Here is a 25,886-nt window from a genome sequence, read left to right as displayed (position 1 = left end):
CAAAATTCTAATGTTCACGACTTTTCAAAAATAGCAGATCTACAAGCTCGCAGCGCGGCACTCGGTGCCGCGCTGTGAGCTTGTATATCTGCTATTTTTCAATAGTTAAAGCATAAAATAATGATACACAAAATGTGTACCCGTTCTAAATGGGTTAAAACATTCATTATCTTCATCACCATCATCATCAATATGAAACCACATCATTTTGATAACTCATAATAATCATATAATATCGGAACCCCCCCCCCCCCCTCCCCAACCCCAACCCCAACTGAGTGGCTCTTCCTAACAGGGATGTACATTACAGGCCCGTATCTCCTTCCTGTCTTTACAGACAGCCATGTGAGTGCTCTTAGCTCTTTTCTTCACCAACATGAAGCGCTCCTCGATCCCCCCGGCACAGGGTTTGGTACAGTCCGTCCAGCTGCTCCACGGCTGCATCCTGCAACCTGGGGGTAGCAGGGACACATGATAGAAACGGATATTATAAACCACCAGTTCCCAAACAGTGGGTCGGGACCCATTTGTGGATCACGGACCACTTTTGCGTCTCGAGTTAAACGTTTTGGAACCACTTCTACCAGTAAGACTCCCTAATCGGGAGATAAGCGACCGTCACGTCGAATACACAAACTTTAGAAGGCAGTCATAGCCAATCAGGAGGGAATATTGGAAATGGGACAGATCCATGTTGATGACATGACTTTAGAGATACTGTGTACCACTTTGCATGATTTTATGCCAAAATCTGTAGGAGCAGTGTCCAAAAATGTATTTTGCAAGAATCAGCCTCATGGTGGCACTAGAAGAGGGCCATGTGAGAAATGAGGTGGCAGAGATATGAGTAGGGGGAAAAGTGTGACGTGACGGACAGACTGACTGACAGCCGGTGGAGGTTTTGATAGTAATTGCGACCCGACGGTCGCAATAAACAACGTAGTTGGATTAATAATCGATCTCTATCAAAGAGAGAGTGGCTGCTACAAAGTTATATTCATCATGAAGACAGCAGATCAATATAAAAAGCAATCAAAGACAGTATTAATCACTAGCAAATAATATTTTTATAATATATTTAAGCAACACTGACCTGGCTGCGCCTCCACCGCGGCATCTCTCCCCTGTTGTTTACCCCTTCTTCTCCTTTTCCCTGCTCCTCCTCCTCCTCCTCCTCCTCCACCTCCACCTCTCTCCTCTTTGGTTTTCGTGCGGCACTTCCGGAGCTTGCACTTCTTCCTCTGGACGCTCTCGGGACAGGGGCTGCCCCCAAACTCTGGCTCCAGTTTGACCATGCGGGTCCGGATGGCGTGTCCTTTTCCACACGACTTGTTGCACTCTGACCACTCCGACCACTCCGACACCATGCAGTCCACGGCTGCAATCGGGGGCAAAAAGCCTGATATTTGATATTTTGTAGCTCACTGGTGTCATGCACCGAAAATAGATTATCTGTACAAGATACACTACACCTCCAAGATACCCATGTACCTGACAAACTACTTCCTAAAGGTCAAGGATGTTCACGATCACAACACCAGAGGCAGCTCCACTAATCATCATCATTGTAGAACACTAAACAAGGCTCCAATTCGTTCTCCTGCTATACCACCAACATGTGGAACGCCCTTCCACAAGCCTTAAAGGAGAGCAAATCCCCAGCCTCTTTCAAAATCGGTATGAAAAGTCACCTTCAGGCGGCTGCTACCCGTGACTTGTAAATAGACGAAGCCCCCATGCTCCCCCCCCCCCCACCCTTTTTTTCAACCTTTGTATTTGATGTTATGCTTTTACTGCTTTTGAAATTATGAGATACTTAAAGTGTGGTTCCTGTGGAAATACGCCTCGGCTTTCTAGGACCTCCTTTTAGTTGACCTTGTACCAGTGATTTGTACTGTCATGAAACTGTACTTTTTTGCAAACTTCTAATAAATTCTTCAATCAATCAACGAATGCCATTTCCACAGTGAAAAACTGTTGCACGTTATCATTTAAGCACAAGTGGTAGCCATGGAGATTTATGTGTGTAGAGAAAGAGGAATAACTTAAAACAGGTCAACTTCAAGTGGAATTAACACTATGGATTTTACAGAGCACTATGGCTAATTTTGAGTTACGACACTCTCATAGGTAGAAAAGCCATTAAATGGGGGTCCGTAGCCTAATGCATGTCAAACTGGGGGTCCTTGAATCATCATAAAAATCTCATATGACTTTATGACTTGAAGAGTCATACAAATCTTCTCTTATGGGGTCCCTGGCATATCTTCTAAAATGGGGGTCTGTTGGCTAGCAGGTGTCAATCTGGGGGTCCTTGACGCCTTATTGTGGGCTCGCCTGGAAGGCGAGCACACGTATGTTATCTTCATTATTTATTTATTTCTATACTAGTCAGTATCCTCAAAACTTTGGCGCGCTTCATCTCTTAAACGCTTACACCTTTCAACACCATTCAAATTTTTATGTGTTCAGCTTACTGAGGACAAGTGTGCGTGTATTTTTCTTTTTGAAATGTTTTGTAGTATAATTATAAAAAAATAAAAATGTTTAACTTTAAGCACCCAATGCATTTCCAATGGGTTTAGTGAGGAAAGGGACCCATGTTTATATTAAGGCGCTGTGGCTGCAATATTCACACTTCAGATATGCTATTTATATCAATGCGTTCACACAGGTCTGCTCTCTGATTTGATCCAAATATCTAAGCTGTGTGATGTATAAAACTATAGTTATAGTTAAAACTATAAATAAATGTCCCTCTCCACTCTACTGATTACACAGCTGTGATCAAGAATCAAGTCCGGGCGATGGGATGTAAATCCCATAGCCATATATCCTAGAGCCCGCAGGGACAGTCAGCCATATTAGTGGTTGTTGTTGGTTGTCAGGGAGATATCAAAACCAATGCATTTCCAAGTCAGATCCACAAACACAATAAAAGCCATGCTCCACTCCTCAGTCTGGAGTGGCCACATAGAAGAACGCCTTGGTTATAGACATAGTGGAGGACAGATGTGATCTGGGATTGTTAGCCAATATGTATATGCACTCAATATACTCCACTACAGTTGGAGTCCATTTGACAGTTGCTGGTTCCCAAACACAGAATCAAAAATGTAGATCTAGAACACATAGAATATGTACAGTACAGTAAGGTTCAGTAGAGTACAGTAAAAGTACAGTAAGGTTCAGTAGAGTACAGTAAAGTACAGTAAGGTACAGAAAGGTACAGTACAGAAAGGTACAGTAGAGTACAGTACAGTAAGGTACAGTAAAGTACAATACAGTACAGTAAGGTACAGTAGAGTACAGTAAAGTACAGTAGAGTACAGTAAGGTACAGTAGAGTACAGTAAAGTACAGTATAGTAAGGTACAGTAGAGTACAGTACAGTAAGGTACAGTACGGCACAGTAGAGTACAGTACAGTATAGTACAGTAAGGTACAGTAGAGTACAGTAAAGTACAGTACAGTAAGGTACAGTACAGTAAGGTACAGTAGAGTACAGTAAAGTACAGTAAGGTACAGTACAGTAGAGTAGAGTAAAGTACAGTACAGTAAGGTACAGTAAGTTACAGTAGAGTACAGTAAAGTACAGTAAGGTACAGCAGAGTACAGTAAAGTACAGTACTGTAAGGTACAGTACAGTACAGTAGTGTACAGTAAAGTACAGTAAAGTACAGTAACGTACAGCACAGTAAGGTACAGCAAGATACAGTAGTGTACAGTAAAGTACAGTACAGTAAAGTACAATACAGTACAGTAAGGTACAGTAGAGTACAGTAAAGTACAGTAGAGTACAGTAAGGTACAGTAGAGTACAGTAAAGTACAGTATAGTAAGGTACAGTAGAGTACAGTACAGTAAGTTACAGTACGGCATAGTAGAGTACAGTACAGTATAGTACAGTAAGGTACAGTAGAGTACAGTTAAGTACAGTACAGTAAGGTACAGTACAGTAAGGTACAGTACAGTACAGTAAGGTACAGTAGAGTACAGTAAAGTACAGTACAGTAAGGTACAGTAGAGTACAGTAAAGTACAGTAAGTTACAGTAGAGTACAGTAAAGTACAGTAAGGTAAAGTACAGTAGAGTACAGTAAAGTACAGTAAGTTACAGTACAGTACAGTACAGTACAGTACAGTAAGGTGCAGTACAGTATAGTAAGGTACAGTACAATACTGTAGGGTACTGTACCTTACAGTACCTTAAAGTATCCTATTTGTTGGGTTGGAATCGAGCCCACACTGTTTCGAAGGAACAGTATTTCTAGTTTGAAATGACACCCGAGCTCCAGGCGGAGCTGCTCGATTGTCCACGACACTGCAAGCGGCGCGAAGGCCAGCGCCGCGCGGCCGGCGGAGCGCCGCGCGAGTTACGAAGCCGTGGTGAATGCAATCGTTATATTTATGCCCAGGCCGTAAGGCCTGGGCAAGCCCACGATAAACGCCCTGTCCAAGCGACTACAATGGAGCGCTCCCTAGCTCCGCTTCAGCCAATCAAAAGCTTCGGTGGGCGGGGTTTCCCTGGAGCTCGGGTGTCATTTCCAATAACGCGTCCTTGACATGAAAAGGTTTGAGAAGCACTGACTTACGACACTCAGGCAGCATGCATTTCTCAGTCTGCTCCAGCTCCTCCGTGCAGTCTGACGACTCTGACTTCAGCATCCTCAGCCGCGTGCGCATGCCCACCCCGCACGTCACGCTGCACTCGCTCCAGTCCGACCACGGTGAAAACATACACGGAATGGCATCTGCAAACCAGCGCACGTTTACTATGCATGGAAACATGTTTTTGAATTGTTTTGAAAAGCTTTGCTAATGTTTCTAGTACCGTCATATCATTGTGTTACCATGCATCACACCTTGAAGTAATGGTCACATCAGAGATCGTCTCCCTGGTAAAGGCATAGTGATATCCAATACATTTCTACTCACGGCAGTCTGGCATCATGCATTTCTCCACTTCAGTCACCTCGGCTTTACACATGGATCCATCTAGAGGAGGCATCTTCACCATGCGCTCTCGCCTTCTCATACCCAGATCACAGGTGACACTGCAGGGGTCCCACTCTCCCCACTCTGTCACCACACAGCTACTGGGGGCTATGAGAAGGAACATATAATCACACACGCACGCATGTACGCATGCGCACACGCGCACACACACACACACACACACACACACACACACACACACACACACACACACACACACACACTCTAATAATTTATGTGAGGGTGGTCCTAGTCAACTCGACACATTGACCAAAAGAAGGAGAAGGAGAGTGAGAGGACTAGGCCTAGGCTATACAGATCTGGATATTTCATATATCCCGGTTTTTCAGATATCCACATAGAAAAATATCTAGGTCCACACGACAAAGATATCTAGGTCTAAAATAATCTGAGTCCCCAGACCTCCACTAGGGGGACAAGCACACACACAGTAAAGTTGGATATCCGTGTTCCATTCCTACACAGATCCAATGAATCGGATATTTTTCAATGTCTTCACTTATTTATCCAGTTTCAAAAATATCCAGTTTTGCAGCCGAAATGTCCAGCTTCATGTGGCTGCAAGCCCCAACCGCACAAAGAAATGTCCAGCTTCATGTGGCTGCAAGCCCCAATCGCACAAAGAAATGTCCAGCTTCATGTGGCTGCAAGCCCCAATCGCACAAAGAAATGTCCAGCTTCATGTGGCTGCAAGCCCCAACCGCACAAAGAAATGTCCAGCTTCATGTGGCTGCAAGCCCCAACCGCACAAAGAAATGTCCAGCTTCATGTGGCTGCAAGCCCCAATCGCACAAAGAAATGTCCAGCTTCATGTGGCTGCAAGCCCCAATCGCACAAAGAAATGTCCAGCTTCATGTGGCTGCAAGCCCCAACCGCACAAAGAAATGACTAGCTTCAGAAATATCCAGCTCTGTGTGGCCGGCACCTTAGAGAGAGAGGTTGTGTGACATCTTACTAGAGCTCATTCAGTGAGAGAGAGAGAGAAAGAGATAAAGAGAGAGAGAGAGAAAAAGAAAGAAAGAGATAGATACTGTATAGTAGATGGAGGGAGAGAGGGGTGGAAGGAGCTGATAATGCAGCGCAAAGTACCACATTTTCTGCTTGTTTACAGCATACTGTATATAGTATATCGTCACTGTCTGGCCAAAACCTCTTAACTCCATTTTAGATTTTTTTTTGGGCATAAATCTGGGCTATTGAACACCATTTACATCTGAGTGTTGGTTAAAATAATATTGAACCAATGGAAAGTGCTTGGGACAAAACCTCCTAACTCCACACTTTCTGCCAAACCAGCTAACTCCACCCGATTGGCCCTCTCTTTTTTTCATCAATATGTGCTATTGAACACCCTTTATGTCTGGTTAAAATAATATTGAACCAATGAAAAGTGGTAAAAAGCCCTTCGGTCAAAACCTCCTAACTCCACTTGAGCTCATTTTCCAGAAAATTAACATTTTGGAGTTAGGAGGTTATAGTCCGACAGCAGAGATATACTGTACACAGGGGTCTTCAACAGGGGGTCCGCGACCCCTAGGGGGTCCGCGTAGGTACTGCAGGGGGTCCGCGAAATAATTGCTTAAAAAAAAAAAAAGATTTCAAAAAATGTTTTTATTTTATTTATTTTTTTCACATTTATGTTAACAAATAAATCATGATTCTATCCATTTTGAATAGCTTGAATACATGATTACTATGCAATTGACAGATTGTTGATATTATTGACATTGGTTCTCAGTTAATAAGTAGTATGTTTTGGTTCTCAGTTAATAAGTAGTATGTTTAGAAATGGTAGTGGTACGGCCCACCCTGCTCGCTGTAACTTGTACATGTTTAAAATAAAAAAATAAGTCGTAGCCCCGACCCCCCCACCCTACGAGGTGGTAGGGGGTCCCTGCTCCGTCTCCCCATCAGTTTGGGGGTCCCCGGCCTGAAAACGTTGAAGACCCCTGACAGTATGTGTGTGTGCATGCAAAGAAGCATGGACACTCACTCACACCATGACACATCCCTAGAACTCACAGCAGTCGTCATTGACCACACACTTCTCTGTCTCCTCTGTGTGGATCTGGCAGAGGGAGCCGTCCTCTGGGTACTGTTTGATGTACCGTTCCCTGGACCGCATCCCCATCCCGCAGGACACGCTACACGCCGACCAGCTGATCCACTCCGACATCATGCAGGGCGACGGCTCTGAGCGGGGAGGAACAACATATCGTCGTCAGGGACGTGCTGGGCCCCTGATTCAGCCCGGGATAAAGAGTTGTAGAGGCCCTCATTGCACGCTACAGAGAGAGATCTCTCTCTATAGCGCTGCTGCTACTCAAAGATTTGCCATTTCAGATCATGACAAGTGACAAGCCAGAGGGCCAATTACATGAGTTAAATTTTGTCGTTGTTGGGTGGAAACCTTGTATGTCCAAAACCGTTTGTTTTGTATTTATCATTTTAAAAATTATTTAAACTAGTGAAAACAGCCCATCTACAAGCACACAACGCCTCGCACCGCGAGGCGTTGTGTGCTTGTAGATCTGTTGTTTTCACTACTTTTGTGCAACGGCCTTGTATGATGAAGCAGGGCTGTGCTTTGCGAAAAAATGTATACATTTGAAACTTGGAGATACAAGGTTTCTGCCCGACAGTGACAATTTACTTTGTTGGCTGCCCAGCCCCCAAAATAGAACGATGGCCGACATTTTATTTTTATTTTTTTCCTAATGGCCGGCCTGGACCGGCCGGGAATGAACCCGGCCGTTCGGGAGTTGTCCCGCTTTTCCCAATGGCCAGCACGTCCCTGATCGTCGTTGTCGGGTGGATACCTTGTATGTCCAAAACCGTTCGTTTGGTATTTATCATCTAAAAAAATATACAAAACTAGTGAAAACAGCTGTTTTCACTAGTTTTGTGCGACGGTCTTGTATGATGAAGCAGGGCTTTGCTTTACCAAAAAAACGTACTCATTTGAAACTTGGACATACAAGGTTTCCACCCGACAACGACGTTATACATTTTAGGAAAATAAAAGCCTCTTCTGCTTTCGAGGTGGCTTCTTTTGTTGTTGACATTCTCCACTCAAACCGGTGACTAAAACATTTCTTCACAAAGGGAGAATAAACTTTGAGCAATTTCTCTTGGATTTGTATCCAACATAACTGGGGTCTCTCTCTCTCTCTCTCTAGACTGAAATCACTAATGCTTAGGAATGGTAGCATAATAAAGCAGCACTAAGTGAATAATTAATAAGAGTTACAGTTAACACTGGCCCAAATTAATATTAATTGACCATTCCGTTGCTCCAGCTCTCATGATTATCAATCTCCCAGGTGCAAGCTATGAGAGCACTAAATGAAAGCAAAAAAAAAGCAATACAGTAAAATGATGCATGTTGCGACAACATGTGAAGAGTGTGTGTGTGTGTCTGTGTGTGTGTGTGTGTGCGTGTGTGTGTGTGTGTGTGTGTGTGTGGGTACCGTGTGTGTACCCGAGAGTGTGTAGAGAGATATAAGTTAATGTCGAAGTGTCCTTGAGCAAGACACTAACCCATAACAACCTATTCCGATGAGCAGGTGGCATGGTAGCCTCGGCCGGTGGTGTGTTAATGTGTGTGTGAATGGGTGAATATAATGCCCAATGTAAAGCATTTTGGATTTTCGTTAAGGCTGTGTGTGTGTGTGTGTGTGTGTGTGTGTGTGTGTGTGTGTGTGTGTGTGTGTGTGTGTGTGTGTGTGTGTGTGTGTGTGTGTGCTCCGTAGCAATAGTGTATAGCAATAGCTGCATTGTAAGGATGACTACATGCAGTACATACTCCAACACCTACACAAAATCCTCACTTCTAATTTAACCATGAGGGTGTAAAAATGTTCCCAGGTCCCATTCCAATGCTTACCCTCCTCCTCCGCGCTGCATCCGGGGCCCATGCAGGGCTGGAAGTCCTGTGTGTGGGGGCAGGGCACAACGAGGTCCAGCTGGGCTTTCAGCATCCTCTGCCTCATCCTCCGCCCCTTATCACAGGTAGCGCTGCTGCACGCCGACCAGGGAGACCAGCTGGAGTAGATGCACGTCTCTGGTGTGTCATCTGACACAAAGGTCAAGATAGCCATGTTAAAACAAGCCAAGCCAACCTTGGTGTAGTCATGGACTCAGACTTGAACTTAATCATAACCACGAAGACAACCTACTATGATATCAGCTTAAAAATCTAAACGTGTATTGTATTGTGTTTTTTTGTTTGTTTGTTTTGTTTTGTTTTTGTCGGTTCTATGGTTGCTGTGTACTTTGTTCGATGTTATTGTGAAAAATATAAAACAAAATAAACATTGAGTCATAAAAAAGAAAAACGTATATGTCTGTGCATTCTTCACCTTCAGTAGGCTCAACTACTGTAACCGTGTCTTTATAAGTCTACCTACGACTGCAGTTGATTCAGAACGCTTTACACTGACTCCCTCCCTGTACATCAAAGAATACATTTCCAAAAATGGAAACACAAAGACTCAAGGACCAGAATTCATATTTGTCTGGAGTTACTTTAAGGCATGGGGACAGACAGATGCAGAGGAGAGCAGGTTTGTGGTTGGTTTATGAATGGAATCAGTTACCCTTCCACGCAACACAGATAGACCAGCCAGTTGGTAGTAGTAATAGTAGTCATCTATTCACTTCATTGATTTATTTGACACATTTGCCAAACCAAACCATTAGGAGCAATGTAGTAGCCACTGAGCAGCAACCATGGGATCAGCTCCAGCTCTAATGAAGCAAAAAGCCACAAGAGGCTCAACCACAAGCCTCGCGTGGCTTATTGCTTTACTAAAACGGTTGAATAGCCCATTTTCCACAGGCCCAGCCCCACACCACTCCACACCACACCGCCCACTTGTGCCAGGTTTTCCACTACAAGGACCTGGGTAGAGTGGTGTGAAGGTGGTACTAAACGTGGTACTAAAAAGTATCCACTCTAGAGTAGGTCTGAGCTGGGCCAAACACTTCATAATGACTGATCACTCACTGACTATTCATTTAGACCACCAGGATATAGTTGTAATACATGATAATAGATTCTATTGTGTTATAACCACTATTATAATCTATTATAGTGTATTATAATTATCATAGTAATGCATTAATACTTTATAGTGTATTATAATCACAGTTATAATCCATTATAGTGTATTATAATTTAGGATAGTTGTAATACTAATTTATATTGTATTATAATCACAGTTAAAAGGGTCAATTTGTTTCTTACCGATAGGGGTACTTTTGTGTAATGGAAAATGTAGATATTTTTATGTGGTGTGGTGTGGTGTGGTGTGGTGCTAAAACTGCAGTCGAAAAGGGGCTAATATGGCAACAAGAAAGTAGTTCCTGGCCAGGCTTCAGAAACAACACACCTGTTACTTGCAATCAAGTTCTCTAGTCTAGCTTCACAACACTGTGGAAAGAAATAACGCACCTGGGTTTGATATAAACTGATTAAAGATGTGGGTTATAGTCTCACATACCACAGCAATTAAAGGGAAACCATCCAATCAGAATCAAGGAATGGAATTAGCAATTTTAGAAGGTTAGATAGAGCCTTGCTCATGGGCACCGTCAAGAGAACCTAGAGGAAACCCACGTGAACATGAGAACATGCAAACAAAGGCCCAGTAGGGTTTAAACCGCGGACCTTCTTGCTGTAAGACAACAATTGAGCCACTGTGCCACTACTAAGAGTGGTCAGAGAGAGAAAGAGAGTAGGAAGACAGTGACAGAGAGAGGTGGAGGGATGAGAGATAAAACGATGTGACTGAGGTCCAAACCGTTCATCAGTTGAAGAGGACATTTTTATGAGCCCAGGGACCCAGGGAAAGAACTCTACAAAAACTGGCAATTTCTTGCACCACAGCCCAGGCCTCTTAATAGTAGACACAAACCACCAAAGCACAATTCAGGGTCTGTTGTACACCACCGTGTCCAACGTTAGAGACTGCTCCATCACAATTAAGGTCACGGGTTCAATCCCTGCAACCACTAATTACATGTCAATCAACGGTGTACTCTAGTGCCCGAGAAAGACCCATAACCCCTGTCTGCTCCATTAGTGTTGAAGTCTTGGATAAGAGACCTTCAGCTTTAAATACCTAGGATGTAATAATGGGCGCTTAGCATTAAACAGAATATGGTAACAGAAAGGTACACACACACACACACACACACACACACACACACACACACACACACACACACACACACACACACACACACACACACACACACACACACAAGTAATGTAATTGCAGGTTGTGGTTGGTTAGTCAGACAGACAGACAGACAGACAGACAGCCTATGCAATAATCAGGTGTGTGTGTGTGTGTGTGTGTGTGTGTGTGTGTGTGTGTGTGTGTGTGTGTGTGTGTGTGTGTACCATCTTCCTTCTGCTCCTGTCCAATGTCGGCTACAATGTCGTCCACTGTGTCTGGCACCACATTACACTGCTCTCCCTGGGCACACACACACACACACACACGCGCGCGCACACACACGCGCGCACGCACGCACGCGTACATTCTATAAGGTGCGCCTGTCCAACTGCATGTTAACATGCATTTCTACTCAATGCATTTAGGCATGCATGCACACATATTCAAGACGATCTGCAGTTAAAAATCGAGGATCGGAATTGGACAGTGGTGTAAAGTAACTAAGTACTTTTACTTAAGTACTGTACTTAAGTACAGTTTTGAGGTATTTGTACTTTACTTGAGTATTTCCAATTTCCAATACTTTTACTTCTACTCCACTACATCTCAAAGGCAAATATTGTACTTTTACTCCACTACAATTATTTGAAAACTTTAGTTACTAGTTACTTTGCAGATCTAAATTACAATATTATAAAACATACATAAACCACTTAAGCCTGATTTTATACGGTGGCCATTTGAAAATAGCCGATCTACAAGCTCACAACGCGTCGCATCGCGACGCGTTGTGAGCTTGTAGATCTGCTATTTTCAAACATTTTGTACTTTTACTTTTGGTACTTTAAGTACTTATTGATGCCAATACTTTCATACTTTTACTCAAGTACACTTTGAATTCTGGACATTTACTAACGGAGTACAGCTACAGTGCAGTATTGATACTTTTTACTTAAGTACAAAAAGTGAGTACTTTTTCCACCACTGGAATTGGAGAGAATGGTGATTTAAGTGACTTTGAACGAACGTAGCATGGTTGTTGGTGCCAAATGGGCTGGTCTGAGTATTTCAGAAGCTGCTGATCTACTGGGATTTTCCACAGAGAACGGTGTGAAAAGGACCATGCCTAAATCATAGAGGTAATAGAGGGTGGACTGCCCCGTCCCTCATTTCAAGGCAAGTTGCTCAGTGGCGTTTGAAGTACCCGGAAGACTGCCGGAGGTACCTCCATTGGCAGAGATAAGTAGGCCAATTTTCCGGAAGTCTTGATCACCGAGCAGGTGCACTAGGGTACGCAGTAGCATATCGTCGTTGTCGGATGAAAACCTTGTATGTCCAAAACCGTTCGTTTTGCATTTATCATTTTAAAAATGATTTAAACTAGTGAAAACAGCCGATCTACAAGCACACAACGCCTCGCACAGGCGTTGTGTGCTTGTAGATCGGCTGTTTTCACTACTTTCTTGCGACGGCCTTGTATGATGAAGCAGGGCTTACTTCGTGAAAAAAACATACAAATTTGAAACTTGGAGACACGAGATACGAGGTTTCCACCCGACAACGACGATATGCTCGCGCAGTAACGTTTTAACTGCTATCCCAGGTTTGACCAGGCGAAGGCTGCGAGTGCCGCGCTGCGAGCTTGTAGATCTGCTATTTTTCAATAGCTAAAGTATAAAATAATTAAGGCCCCCCTCCACCTTGGGCACTAGTAACTCAGTCCCACTTTTCCCCCCCCTTGTGACGCCCCTGCCCATCCCACACACACACACACTTACCTTCCTTGCAATACGCTCCACCACCAGCCTGGCCAGAGGGGTGATGGGCCCTCCTTCAGGGTCATAGAAAGGGCTCTGTGGATGATCCAGACTGGTCAGCGGTCTGATCTTCTCCTGAGGGTTGGTGGGACTGTTGGGAGACTGAAAGAGACGGCAGGGCATTTTACTGCACTGTTTGAGAGATGCTGTAAACTGAGTGCAATGATTGAACCAAACGGGAGACACTGAGTCACCTAACAGTTTGTCCCATCACTCAGCCATCTGGTCAGGGCCCTCTCGTCTCTTTGATCTCACCATGCATAATGTATCAGATGCGTACTGTCTCTTTAACTCTGAAAGACCTGAAACGCACCCGAGTCACGTTAGATAACCATTATTTTATGCTTTAACTATTGAAAAATAGCAGATAGGCCTATACAAGCACTGTAGATCTGCTATTTTTGAAAAATCGTGAAAATGTGTGCAAGTCTTTGAATATCTTTGACCCGATCTTTGTCCCAACCTCTAAATCCTTCCTCTAAATCAGTGGTTCTCAAACCTTTTCTTATCAAGGACCCCCAAAATTACAGGTATTTGGCCGCGGACCCCCATCTCAAAATATGTTGTTCTAGGGAACCCCAGAAGCAAATATTTGAGTTACAAATGTTTGCTTTTAAATAGATATATTCAAAATCTTTATTTTTCAAAAATAGCAGATCTACAAGCTCGCAGCACGGCACTCAGTGCTGCGCTGTGAACTTGTACTGTATATCTGCTATTTTTTAATAGTTAAAGCATTAAATAATTCTAGACCTAAATTGGTTAATAAGAGATTTTTGGCATTGTTTCCTGGTGCGTGCATGATGTGTGAATGTGTGTCCTCCTACCATTAAGCTGTCAAACAATCTCTACGGGGGAGAGAAAAACAAATGAACCACTACATTATCCATTCTCTTTCAAGTTCTTTAACTTTCAACTTTGTTGTTGTACGTTTTAGATCCAACTTTCTGTTTAACATACTCAGCAGCACCATATTAACACATTAACATTAGCTGCCATAACTAATGTAGATTAACTGCCATGGATCTTTTCTATTGTTTTTACCAGATTTTCGGTGGTGCCGTGCACGCGCCTCCCGTTCACGGCCGCTCAAAGTCTTGTCTTTCACGCGGAGAAGAAAAAATACAACCGCGATGATCTGTGTGTAAGATATGGTCCATAGAAAACAGGCCGTTTTCACCAAACAAGCCATATGGGAAAATAATATATTTGTTTAATTGAAAAGGTTACACAGTCTGACTTTATAACTGACTGTAGAATCTAATCTACAAGCTCACAACATTCTGTGAGGTTGTAGACAGGAGGAGGCTTAGGGTATGTTTATACGGGTACAGCCCCGTTGTTGTTTTGGTGTCGTCACCAAAACATGTATCGCGTTTACACGTTGTATTGGCTCGTATTGTCCGTCTACAAGCTAACAATGCGTCGCGTCCGCAACGCGTAGATCTGCTATTTTCCGTGAGCGGCCCCCTACGACGGTCAGTCTGACTAGCTGACAAGCTGACATCAACGTATTTTCCGTACTGGACTTTTTACACAGCTTCGTACTCAATACGAAAATGAAGAAATCCAAGCTCGGAGCCGTATCCAAAAAAGTTCCTGACTGGCTCATAAATACCTGTCTCTGTGTGTCAATATCGCTGTATCAATAGTTCAGTTTAGCGGAGACAGAGCAATTCGTACTTGTAAAAGTCCCCTTAGTATAGAGCCCTTGGGAATCCGATCAACTATCAGGTTGTGTCAACACATATAGCTGTCATATAATCACAACATACTATGGCCTTTGTTCTTGTTTAAATATGAATTAGAGGGTACTATGTGCTTTATCTTGACTGCATATATAGCTATAAATATATGTCTCTCTAATACATTTGAATAGGAACGCCACACTACATCTACACCAGTAGATGGCACTCATTCAATGTCTTGCACACTGTGTGCAGGTGATACAGTACATCTACAGTAAAGCCCGTATCAGAGTGTACGGTGGAGAGCTATCCACCGGTGGAAAGCTTTCCACCTCAAGTCAGAAAATAAGTGCAGGACATCATAGTACGCCACGGTGGAGTCCTATTCACCGTGACTGACTAGTCTAGATTGACCAATCAGTGAACGGGGTGTAGAGCCTGTCTGTCTGATAGTAAAAACAGAGAGATGTGTCGGTACTCGCGGTGTAAAGCTCTCCACCGCGAGGAATGATGTAACGTTGTAGTTTCATGACTCAAAAAGACTCGAAAAGACTACACCGCGGTGTAAAGCCTTCTACCGCCCAGGCGACTATGACGCCGGCTTAACATACTGTACATCTATGTCCTCGTGCAAGCACAGCCACAACAGGCAGGGTCACTGGGCAACCAGCTTGCCAAGATGGATCTGTAATAACTGTAATTTATAAGAAAACTTAGAAATGATCCACTTTCATAAATACATGAAATGTTCAGGTGCAGGGGGAGTGGAGAACAAAATGTTGTGAACTTAGGGTTGATTGACAAGTTAAAAGCTTCCTTTAAATGTCACGGACATGCAAATGAGCGGACAATGTTACCAGAAACACTTAAAAAGCTAACCTGGAATGACCCTTACAGGTCTGTAACTCAAGAGTGTACAAATCGAACCAAATGGACCCGTAGGGTCATGGTTGTCCTTGAAAAACAAAACAAAACAAAAAAGAAAAACATTGAGAAACCACTGTACTGGTGGACTACTAATGTGCCACAGTGTCATACATTATTCTGAATAAAACCTGGAGACCGACATTCAGTAATTGGGTTTCATGATCAAAACAAGAACATCACAATGTTGTGTAAAAACTAAAACTAGAATTTGCCACAGACAAGGGCAAGTAGTGATGCGCGGGCCGACCCGTTGACCTCTCTCAAAAATAAATAAGAATAATCAAATCTCAAATACCTGGAACGCGCCCGAGTCGCGTTAGAATTTAACCACTTTAACCATTATTGTATGCTTTAACCTTAGAAAAATAGCAGATATACAAGCTCACAGCGCGGCACCGAGTGCCGCGCTGCGAGCTTGTAGATCTGCTATTTTTGAAAAATCGTGAAAATGAGTGCAAGTCTTTGAATATCTTTGACCCGATCTTTGACCTGACTTCTAAATCCGTCCTCTAAATCAGTGGTTCTCAAACTTTTTCATGTCAAGGACCCCCAAAATTACAGGTATTTGGCCACGGACCCCCATCTCAAAATATGTTGTTCCAGGGACCCCCCAGAAGCAAATATTTGAGTTACAAATAATCGCTTTTAAATAGATATATTCAAAGACTTGCAAAGAAAAATCATGATTTTTCAAAAATAGCAGATCTACAAGCTTGCAGCGCGGCACTCGGTGCCGCGCTGTGAGCTTGTATATCTGCTATTTTTCAATAGTTAAAGCAGTCAATAATCCTAGGCCTAAATGTTAATAAGAGTAGGCCTATAAGAATAGGAATATAACGGTTTGAATACACTTGAATTGAGGCTTTGAGCGAGCGAGTTTTAAAATGCGCCAGAGAGGCTTGGAGTGAGGTTTCTCCTCCGCTCCTTGGTGCAAGGACCGTCCCAATTCCGCTCCTGTTGGGGCCGCGAACCACATTTGCAAACATTTGCGCCTCGGCTCGCAGACGCTCGCTGACACAGTCAGACACACGACGTGAGCAGAGCAGAATGCACAAACAATTCAACGCGTGTCGCTGATCAGGATTTCACTTAAATGTCTCTGTCATCCACACAAGTATGTTTATAAATACTTTGTGTCAGTTAAGTTATATCACCAGCCAGTCAACGGAGACGATTTGAAATGCAACTTTTGCAAGTGAGACAGATTTCTGACTGAATGAACCACGGTCACCTCGAGTCGCCCCCATCTCTCTCTCTCGTCTCGAATCTGGTGATTAATCAATAACCAACAGGATTTAATATTGTCTGTCTTTTGCTGTCTGTTTGAAGTGCAAGGCAATCTTTGTCTGTGTACGGACATATTGTTGACTCCTCAAAATGATAAAAGAATGGATTTCTATTTCCTTTCCAATGCCTGGTTTATGTGGGAATTCTGCATTTTTTTAATCTCCACAATATAAAACATTGTTATCATGTAATGCAAATGCCTCTCACAGTCACAGAAACCTCCATTCATTGTACTGACGATAATAATTCTCTCTCCATCTGGCTCCATTATTTACTGTTCCAAATCTAGAAGTCACAATACCCTCTCCTCCCCTATCTGTCTCTGGCTTCTACTGTCCATCTCTTTCTGTCTGACAGTCAAGCGCTCTCTCTCTCTCTCTCTCTCTCTCTCTCTCTCTCTCTCTCTCTCTCTCTCTCTCTCTCTCTCTCTCTCTCTCTCTCTCTCTCTCTCTCTCTCGCATTTCCACCACTCCTTTGGTGTAGGGATGGGACGATATGAAAATGTCATATCAAGATTATTGTGACGAAAGAAATCGCGATTTACGATATTATCGCGATAATCAAAATCCATAAACCTGGGGCGGAACATTTGCCAAAAAATAGCGGATCTTCAAGCTCACAACACGTCGCATCGCGGCGCGTTGTGAGCTTGTAGATTGGCTATTTTTTGGCAAAGAAATTAAAGACTGTATCAAGTACGTATATCAAGTACCTTTTACCAATTATAGAGGGTTTAAATGGTACCGGATATGCAGCTCAGCAAATAAAAGGTGAATTGATCTCAGTGCATGACGGAGGACGATATCACGATAAATTAAATCTCCACAATGTGATTATCGCGATTATCGTTTTTAACACGATAAACGATAATATCGCTTATCGTCCCATCCCTACTTTGGTGTTTGTGCAACAATGCTACACAACACTGTACTGTAAATGTGGTAATTTTGTACAAACTGTTGAGTTGAACAAGAGCAGAAAAAAACTTTGTCACTTAATACATTAACACAACTACTGCCTCTTAATCTGAAGGTTTGCTTGGTGCCTCGGTGCCACGCCGTTTCCTCCATAGGCCGCCGCTATTATTTTGAAGGGCCGGAAGGGGGTTGTTTTGTGTACATGTATGGAGAGTGGAGACCATCCTTTGTATAAGAATGTCCCTTTTGGAGAAAATGAAGTCTCTTTATGGGCCTCTCAATGGATTTACTATGGAGGACGTTAACTTCGCGTGCACGCCCGACGTGCGTTGTAAACAAATCGCGGACATTACCGATGCGGACGGGACCGGAGCGACGTACAGTAAGTAATAATATCTTTACTGTATATACAGTAAGATTGACAGTCCTCGCCGTCAACGGCGCCATGGTATTAACCCTTTCACTGACGGTGAGCGTCGTCAAGGGCAGCAGAACAGTTAAGGATTATTTCAATCAGCTATGATGGCACATCTGGATTCCTAAGTACCAAATGATGTAAATATTTCAACATTGAGACTTAATTACTTCTCACAACCAATAATCCAGGGGGGGATGTGTCCTGTATAGTAAAGGGCAGTGGTTGTGTTACATTCCAAAATGTATTCCAAAAATAACTAATGTGTATTTACTGCATAAGTAAGGTGTGATCCACGACTACTCACTCTACATTCCAAAGGGAACACAGTGCACTAACCCAGCTTGCCTTCAGTATACACTACACAGCACACAAGGCTAGTCATTGAGGTGTAAACAAACACATCCATCTTCGTAAAATCACAACCGACACATTTGGAAGAGGGCCTTTTATTTTCCCAAGGCCCGAAAAGTATTTACTCTCTCCTCAAGAAAAACTGTATACTGTAGCTATTTATTAAAAGCAGTCATTTCAAAACAATTTGGTAAATGTGAAAGACCTTCTATTCCAAGGATCAAACAAATACAGATAGATTGTGTGACAAAAGGTAGAGTTTTGCTTGCTTTGAAATTGTTCCAGTTCAGGAGAGTTTGGACAAGGCAGTTCTCTCGAATGCTGCCTTCAGGTATGGCATGGAAAGAGGGCATTTGCATTTCTTTCACCATAGTAAAAACTGCATTCATGGTCTGGAGAGGGCACTTTTTACAGGTGGATAAAAGGACAGGGGCTCAAGCCCCCTTTGATGTCTATGTGTGCACGTGCCTGTTAAAACCCATTTAGTGCTCCAGACATGAACGGGTTAAATGTCCAGCGTGCCGCCCGCAGGCTCCCATACGCTTCCATTGTCTTATTTTGAAGGCCAGAAGTCCATTGCGTAAACACTTCCGGTTTGACGCCATGACGTCATTCACCGGAAGCGATCGTCATCAACATGCGGTTGTGTAATGGTGGATCGTTGCTTTTCAACATGTGTTTTATTAGCGAGAATCTAATGCCATCCTTGGCTTTAAAAGTGTTGTTTGGAGAAAATGGACATTAAAGACGCGATTCCCCGTCGGCCTCCATGTTATGGGATTACTATTTTGTGCCCGTGGATCCGTGATGATGATGAATCGGCGAGGCCGATCGTGCCAGGACCTTCCACCCGGCTACAGGGTAGGAGAACCGGCGTTACTCCATATACAGTACTTTTCGCGAGTATACTCGGGATCGGCACTCTAAATACTCGAGTTTTTTTTCACGAGTATTCTCGGGATTGGCTACAAATGAGTTAAGAGTAGTATTAACCCATTTAGGCCTGAACACATTATGACGCAATATTTTATGCTTTAAATATTGAAAAATAGCAGATATACAAGCTCACAGCGCGGCACCGAGTGCCGCGCTGCGAGCTTGTAGATCTGCTATTTTTGAAAAATCGTGAAAATCAGAATTTTGACCCGATTCTATAAGTGTCTTTTGAATCCTTCTAAGATTTTTGGAAAAAAACCTATGTTTCTATGTCAGCAATCTGGCCAGCCATCGTCAAAGAAAAGGTCCTTTTCACTTAACTGGAGCTCAGTTTAGTCTGTTCTTGAGAGACGTACTATGTCAGTGGTGCTCAAACCTTTTCATGTGAAGGACCCCCAAAATGATATGTATTTGGCCACGGACCCCCATCTCAAAATATTATAGTTCCAAGGACCACCCAGAAGCAAAATTTGAGTTACAAACGTTCGCTTTGAAAATACATAATATTCAAAGATTTGCACACATTTTCACGACTTCTTCAAAAATAGCAGATCTACAAGCTTGCAGCGCGGCACTCGGTGCCGCGCTGTGAGCTTGTATATCTGCTATTTTTCACTGGTTAAAGCATTCAATAATTGTAGGCCTAAATGGGTTAAAGGGGAACATGCAACCCACATTGCAGATGCTCTTGGCACCATTATTGTGCTCTTGAGTCAGGCACTCAACATACATAATATAACTAACAGCTCATCTGCACTGCCCGCGACGCAAGCATGTGACAACCCTGGATACGGGGTAGCCAGATAAGTCGACCTCTTTCAAAGTCGACCCAGACTCTTTTCCCAACGGGTAGACACAGATTAGACTAAAATCAAATCTGTGCTTCTGGGGGTCCCTGGAACAAAAAGGTTAGCAATAGGGGTCCATCCGTGGAACAAACTATTTTGAGATGGGGGTCCACGGCCAAAAATACATTTTGGGGGTCCTTAACCACTGATAGGCACATTCTACAAATGTCTTCTAAATCATAACAATTTTCTGAAAAAAAACTTATGTGGCCATCAGTGTTTCTCAAACTTTGTCATGTGAAGGACCCCCAGAATGATATGTATTTGGCTACGGACCCCCATCACAAAATATTTTGTTCCAGGGACCCCCAGAAGCAAATATTTAATTTTTGTCTATTCTGCATCTAGCTAAAGGCCTCAGACCCGTTGGGAAACGAGTTTGGGGTCGACTTTGAAAGAGGTCGACTTTTCTGGCATTCGGATACGGTACCTCATATGTGACGCCGCTGTCCGTCCCTGCGTCCCAGGGTATGAGCTCTGTCTCCAGACGTTGGACCCAGCCACACTCCTTTGTGCAGAGATCCTCTCCTGACAGCCCCACGTTCCAGTCAGGGCTGGGCCCCAGCATGGTCAGGAAGGACATCAGGTGACGGGTACGGTCCACAGAGAACTCTGCGGACGGAGCCGCCCGTCTGGTGGCAGCAGCAGCAGCAGGGGTTGGGGGGTACAGAACACATGGAGGGTTGGGGGGTACAGAACACATGGAGGGTTGGGGGGTACAGAACACATGGAGGGTTGGGGGGTACAGAACACATGGAGGGTTGGGGGGTACAGAACACATGGAGGGTTGGGGGGTACAGAACACATGGAGGGTTGGGGGGTACGGAACACATGGAAAGACAGACAGGAGGAGAGGCATTAAGCCATTTAGGCCTAGAATTAGAAGGATTCAAAAGACACTTATAGAATCGGGTCAAAATTCTAATGTTCACGACTTTTCAAAAATAGCAGATCTACAAGCTCGCAGCGCGGCACTCGGTGCCGCGCTGTGAGCTTGTATATCTGCTATTTTTCAATAGTTAAAGCATAAAATAATGATACACAAAATGTGTACCCGTTCTAAATGGGTTAAGATAAGGACTACAACTGAGTAGGGATGGGACGAAAATGAAAATGTCATATCGCGATTATTGTGACCAAAGAAATGGCGATTTACGATATTATCGCGATGATCAATATATCCCCAACATATATTATCCTGGGGGCGGAACATTTGCCAAAAAATAGCAGATCGACAAGCTCACAACGCGTCGCAACAGAGATTTGGTAGAGAGTGAAAAAAAAAAGACTGTATCAAGTACGTATTATTATTAGTACATTTTCCCAATAGAGGGTACTGGATATGCAGCTCGGCAAATAAAAGGTGAATTGATCCCAGTGCATGATGGAGGACGATATCACGATTAATTAAATCTCCACGATACGATTATCGTGTTTTTTTATCACGATAAACGATAATATCACTTGTCATCCCTACAACTGAGAACATTGTTTTAATTCATGTTAAAGGATGTTTTTTCTATTGATTACTCATACCACGGAGACTTGAGTTCAATAATATTTTTTAGTAAAATGCATTTGGGTCCTCATCCGGAATCAATGGGGTACATTTATTCTTTACAAATTATTGTCTTAGGAATGCGACAAAAAACAAAAAAATATTATTGAACTCAAGTCTCCATGGCGTGAGTAATGAGTAAGTGGCAGGGCTACTTCTGAAAGGTACTGCATTTGCCTTCAGCCTGCCAGTGTTGCCAGGTGTACTTATTAGAAGCAACTTTGGACTTGTTTTCCTGTAAAGTCGCTTGTAAATATTCATTGCTGGGATGCTTTTGTTTGGGCTTGTTTCTGAAGCGTAGTTGCTTATTTGGGCTTGCTCTCAAGCTTGGGCAAGCTCTCAAGAAAATAGCTGATTTAATAGGGCTCAAGTGGCGAAACTGGTCACTTCTTTTGGGCTTGTTTCACTTACAGAATCTGACAACACTGTAGTTTTCTCTCACCAAAACACACTTAACACACTACAGATCATGAGTTTCTTAAAAAAAAAGTTATTGTATAAGTAAAATGTATTAGCTAGATTAACTGTAGATTAGAAATGGTTGCAAACATTAACTTATGTGTAGCATGGACAGGTTAACGCAATACGGCTGAACCTGACATTTCTGATCAGACGTCCTCAGCAGGTCTCCAGATTCACTTTCCTCAGGTAGCACTGGTGCAATCAACTCTCTCATTTGGTCGCACCAGTAAATGATTTGGTTGCAGCCTTTTTTATTATCCTTCTGTACAGTTCAGTGATCTTGAATGATGACGAACAGTTGTCTACACTGGTTTTGCATTGATGTTAACTCATATGCTGCCATTTAACAATACCTTCGTACTCTTTAACTGCCATTCGTCTCCATAGACTTCCATGTAATTCATAGTGCACGGATCATGCACACCCATGCCTAGATAATGCACCACGTGTGTCCACATTGCTCACAGCTTTCAAACAAAAAAATCCGAATGGAAATCCGTTCAGGCATTCATGAGATAGCAGCCATTATGTTTTACACTGTTGTGAGCTTGGAGGTCTGCTACCTGAGTTGTATGGGGGTTGTATGGGGGTTAAACAAGCAATTTCGCGATCGCTATCATGCCTACTAACGTTTTTGGGGTCCCAAAACATTTTTTTTTCAAAATGGCGGAAATTCTCGGGTTCCTCGGGCGTGGCAGGGAGGGACATCGCGAAATTCTCGGGTTCCTCGGGTTTGGCAGGGTATGAGTTAAGATTGAAAGTGACTTGAGAGGTGATTAAGTGGTGTTTTTAGTATTGTAGTATTTTAATGTCCTTTTTACTAGTAGCCAGTGAAAAAAAGGTTTGTTAATTTATGCATTTTATTGCGTCCGTAGGTCACTGTTTACTGTCAGAACAGCTTCTCCGTGACTGGACGGTAACGCCTGACACTGTGGTTCCCCTGACACATCACTGTCTTGGCCATCTGGGCCAGTGTGGCACAGAGTCACAGTGATGGGGACATCAGGGATGTCCATATACGGGCATAAAGGGGATTTGTTCCCCTGGCATCACACCACAGGGATCTCCATATATGGGCATAAAAGGGACAGTCAAGGGACAATCTGCTATTTTTGAAAAATCTTGAAAATTTGTCTTTGAATATTTGAAAAACCTATGTTTCTATGTCAGTGGTGCTCAAAACCTTTCATATGAAGGACCCCCAACATTATATGTATTTGGCCACAGACCCCCATTTCAAAATATTTAGTTCCAGGGATCCCCCAGAAGCAACATTTGAGTTACAAAGATTTGCTAGCCTGGAAGCCAGCCTGTTCGCTCTGTTCCGTGATTTGTATTGTCTCTTCGCACCACAGTCTGGAAAGCCTCCTATCTCCAAGGGGAGGTGGGACATAGAAGCGGGATTCACACAGCCGTGGCTTCCGATTGGTCTTTGGTGATGTCTGTCAAACACGCCAGTCTGTATTGGCTGGCTGATGAAGTAGCTACCCTAACCCTACTCTGATTCGTTGGAACAACACCCAATCAGCAACGTCCTCACTACGTCACAACGGACGTTCAGAAATGTGAGTCAACTGAATCATTTCCAGACTGTGATGCGGAGAGACAAAACAAATCGTGGAACAGGCTGGCTTCCAGGCTAAAGATTTGCACACATTTTCACGACTCTTCAAAAATAGAAGATCTACAAGCTCGCAGTACGGCACACAGTGCCGTGCTGTGAGCTTGTAGATCTGCTATTTTTCAATAGTTAAAGTATAAAATAATTAAGACCCCTCCAACTCAGTCCCACTCCCCCCCCCCCCCTCCTTGTGACGCCCCTGTTTATTTGAAACGTATTTTGTCATGTCTCGCCTGAACAAACAGACGTAGCAATTGCGTAGCTACACTACCCCCATGATTTCCAGTGGTACTGCTCCATTTCGACTGAATCCATAATAAGATTTCAGTATAGTTGAAATCAACGCAGAAGCAGAGGGCTTTGTCTGTCTGTATGCATAATATGTATTTAACGTTGAGCATTAATTTGTCTTTAAAGGGTATCTAATCGGGGCGCCCGCTGGCCTACTGGTCTGGGCGCATACCACATAGGCATGGATGCCTGGCGGCATCGCCGGTTCGATTCCGAATCCGGACGACCTTTGCCGTGTGTCACTCCCCATCTCTCCCCTCATTTCCTGTCAGTCTACTGTCCTATCAATAAAGGCATCAAATCCCCAAAACAAACTTAAAACAAAGGGTATCTAATCACCTGGAGAAAATTATAAATATGTGTGCTATTGATGAACATTTTTCTTTTCATTGTCTGAAGTCTCAGACTAGAACATACTGACTATATTAACACAACCACACACATCATGAGATCATTTCAAGTACCTCCAAAGAACCTCTCAATGTGGAAACAAATCACAGCTTGGCAAATAAACACACAGGACTGTGCTGTCAGACCAACCTGACAACTTTGTGCATGTGTGTGTGTGCGTGTGTGTGTGTGTCCGTCCTCATTAGTAAAAGATAATAGTGGGACGATATCACAAATGACAGACAACGCCAGGAGGGCTAATTAAACAGATGTTTGGCTAAAGATACTATATGTGTGTGTGTGTGTGTGCGCGCGCGCACACACGTGCGTGCGTGTGCGTACAAGAGAGAGAAAGAAAACATGATAAATCACAAATTGATTCATATCTACTTCACAGTTGGGGTCATAGGGTCCTTTTCATTTATGAATATTCAAACAAAGTCCCATAATATACTGTAGAATAACAAAGAGGAAGTCAATACTAATGTTTTAATTTATTCACTGTTGAATGCTAATTATGCTTTGTTAACTTCTGTACAAAAGAATATATACAAATATATATATCTGCCTAACTTAAGTTAAAATGGTGTACATCATCATAATTCAGAATTGAACAGCACTAATTTACATGTTGTAAATTAGGATCGTTGAGGGATCTCACAGTAGTGGCTGTGTCTATAACAGTGGTTCTCAACCTTTTCAGGCCGTGACGCCCAAAATAATCATATTTTAACTGGGGACCCCCCAACTCTGACGAACACTACACAGTTGAGGCATTACATTTTGTATAACAAGGTTCTATTGTGAAAATAGCAGATCTACATGATCTACATGTCATGTAGATCGGCTATTTTCACAATTTCTGCCTTTAATATTTGACATTGACTTTTAGCGGTATTAAAAGGGTCATGAAAGTAATTACATTTTCACTTTAGAAATGTGCAGATACCCTCTATACACTTGAACTTTATGTTGGTTTGTTTACTGTTAGATACCCTCTATACACTTGAACTTTATGTTGGTTTGTTTACTGTTAGATACCCTCTATACACTTGAACTTTATGTTGGTTTGTTTACTGTTGAGTGAGAAAACAATGTTTCACATTAAGCTAATCATCTGGGGACCCCCCCAAAATAATCTGGGGACCCGCCTGGGGGTCCCGACCCGCAGATT

At 43.1% G+C, this 25,886-nt stretch overlaps 1 protein-coding gene across 2 annotated transcripts in view; it reads right to left on the bottom strand.

The window, feature by feature from the left end:
* Positions 1 to 288: 288 nt before the first annotated feature.
* The window catches only part of LOC308293503 (spondin-1-like), a gene marked incomplete at both ends in the record, with an annotated part of 111,021 nt that continues 85,423 nt past the window's right edge, over positions 289 to 25,886 (bottom strand). The window contains 9 exons of one of the 2 annotated variants that reach the window (XM_080736066.1): positions 289 to 452; positions 1,094 to 1,378; positions 4,593 to 4,751; positions 4,936 to 5,103; positions 7,039 to 7,209; positions 8,903 to 9,091; positions 11,426 to 11,501; positions 12,980 to 13,120; positions 20,821 to 21,022. In XM_080736066.1, the coding sequence (XP_080592192.1) occupies positions 289 to 452; positions 1,094 to 1,378; positions 4,593 to 4,751; positions 4,936 to 5,103; positions 7,039 to 7,209; positions 8,903 to 9,091; positions 11,426 to 11,501; positions 12,980 to 13,120; positions 20,821 to 21,022 (1,555 nt within the window). The remainder of the gene's footprint in view (positions 453 to 1,093; positions 1,379 to 4,592; positions 4,752 to 4,935; positions 5,104 to 7,038; positions 7,210 to 8,902; positions 9,092 to 11,425; positions 11,502 to 12,979; positions 13,121 to 20,820; positions 21,023 to 25,886) is intronic. The other variant, XM_080736067.1, reaches the window with a different exon arrangement.

The sequence above is a fragment of the Nannobrachium achirus genome, assembly GCF_963921795.1.
Source record: "Nannobrachium achirus genome assembly, chromosome: 11".
In the NCBI taxonomy this organism is placed as follows: domain Eukaryota; kingdom Metazoa; phylum Chordata; class Actinopteri; order Myctophiformes; family Myctophidae; genus Nannobrachium; species Nannobrachium achirus.
Note: the sequence above shows the minus strand (reverse complement) of the source record. Positions and strands in the feature narration are given on the sequence as shown.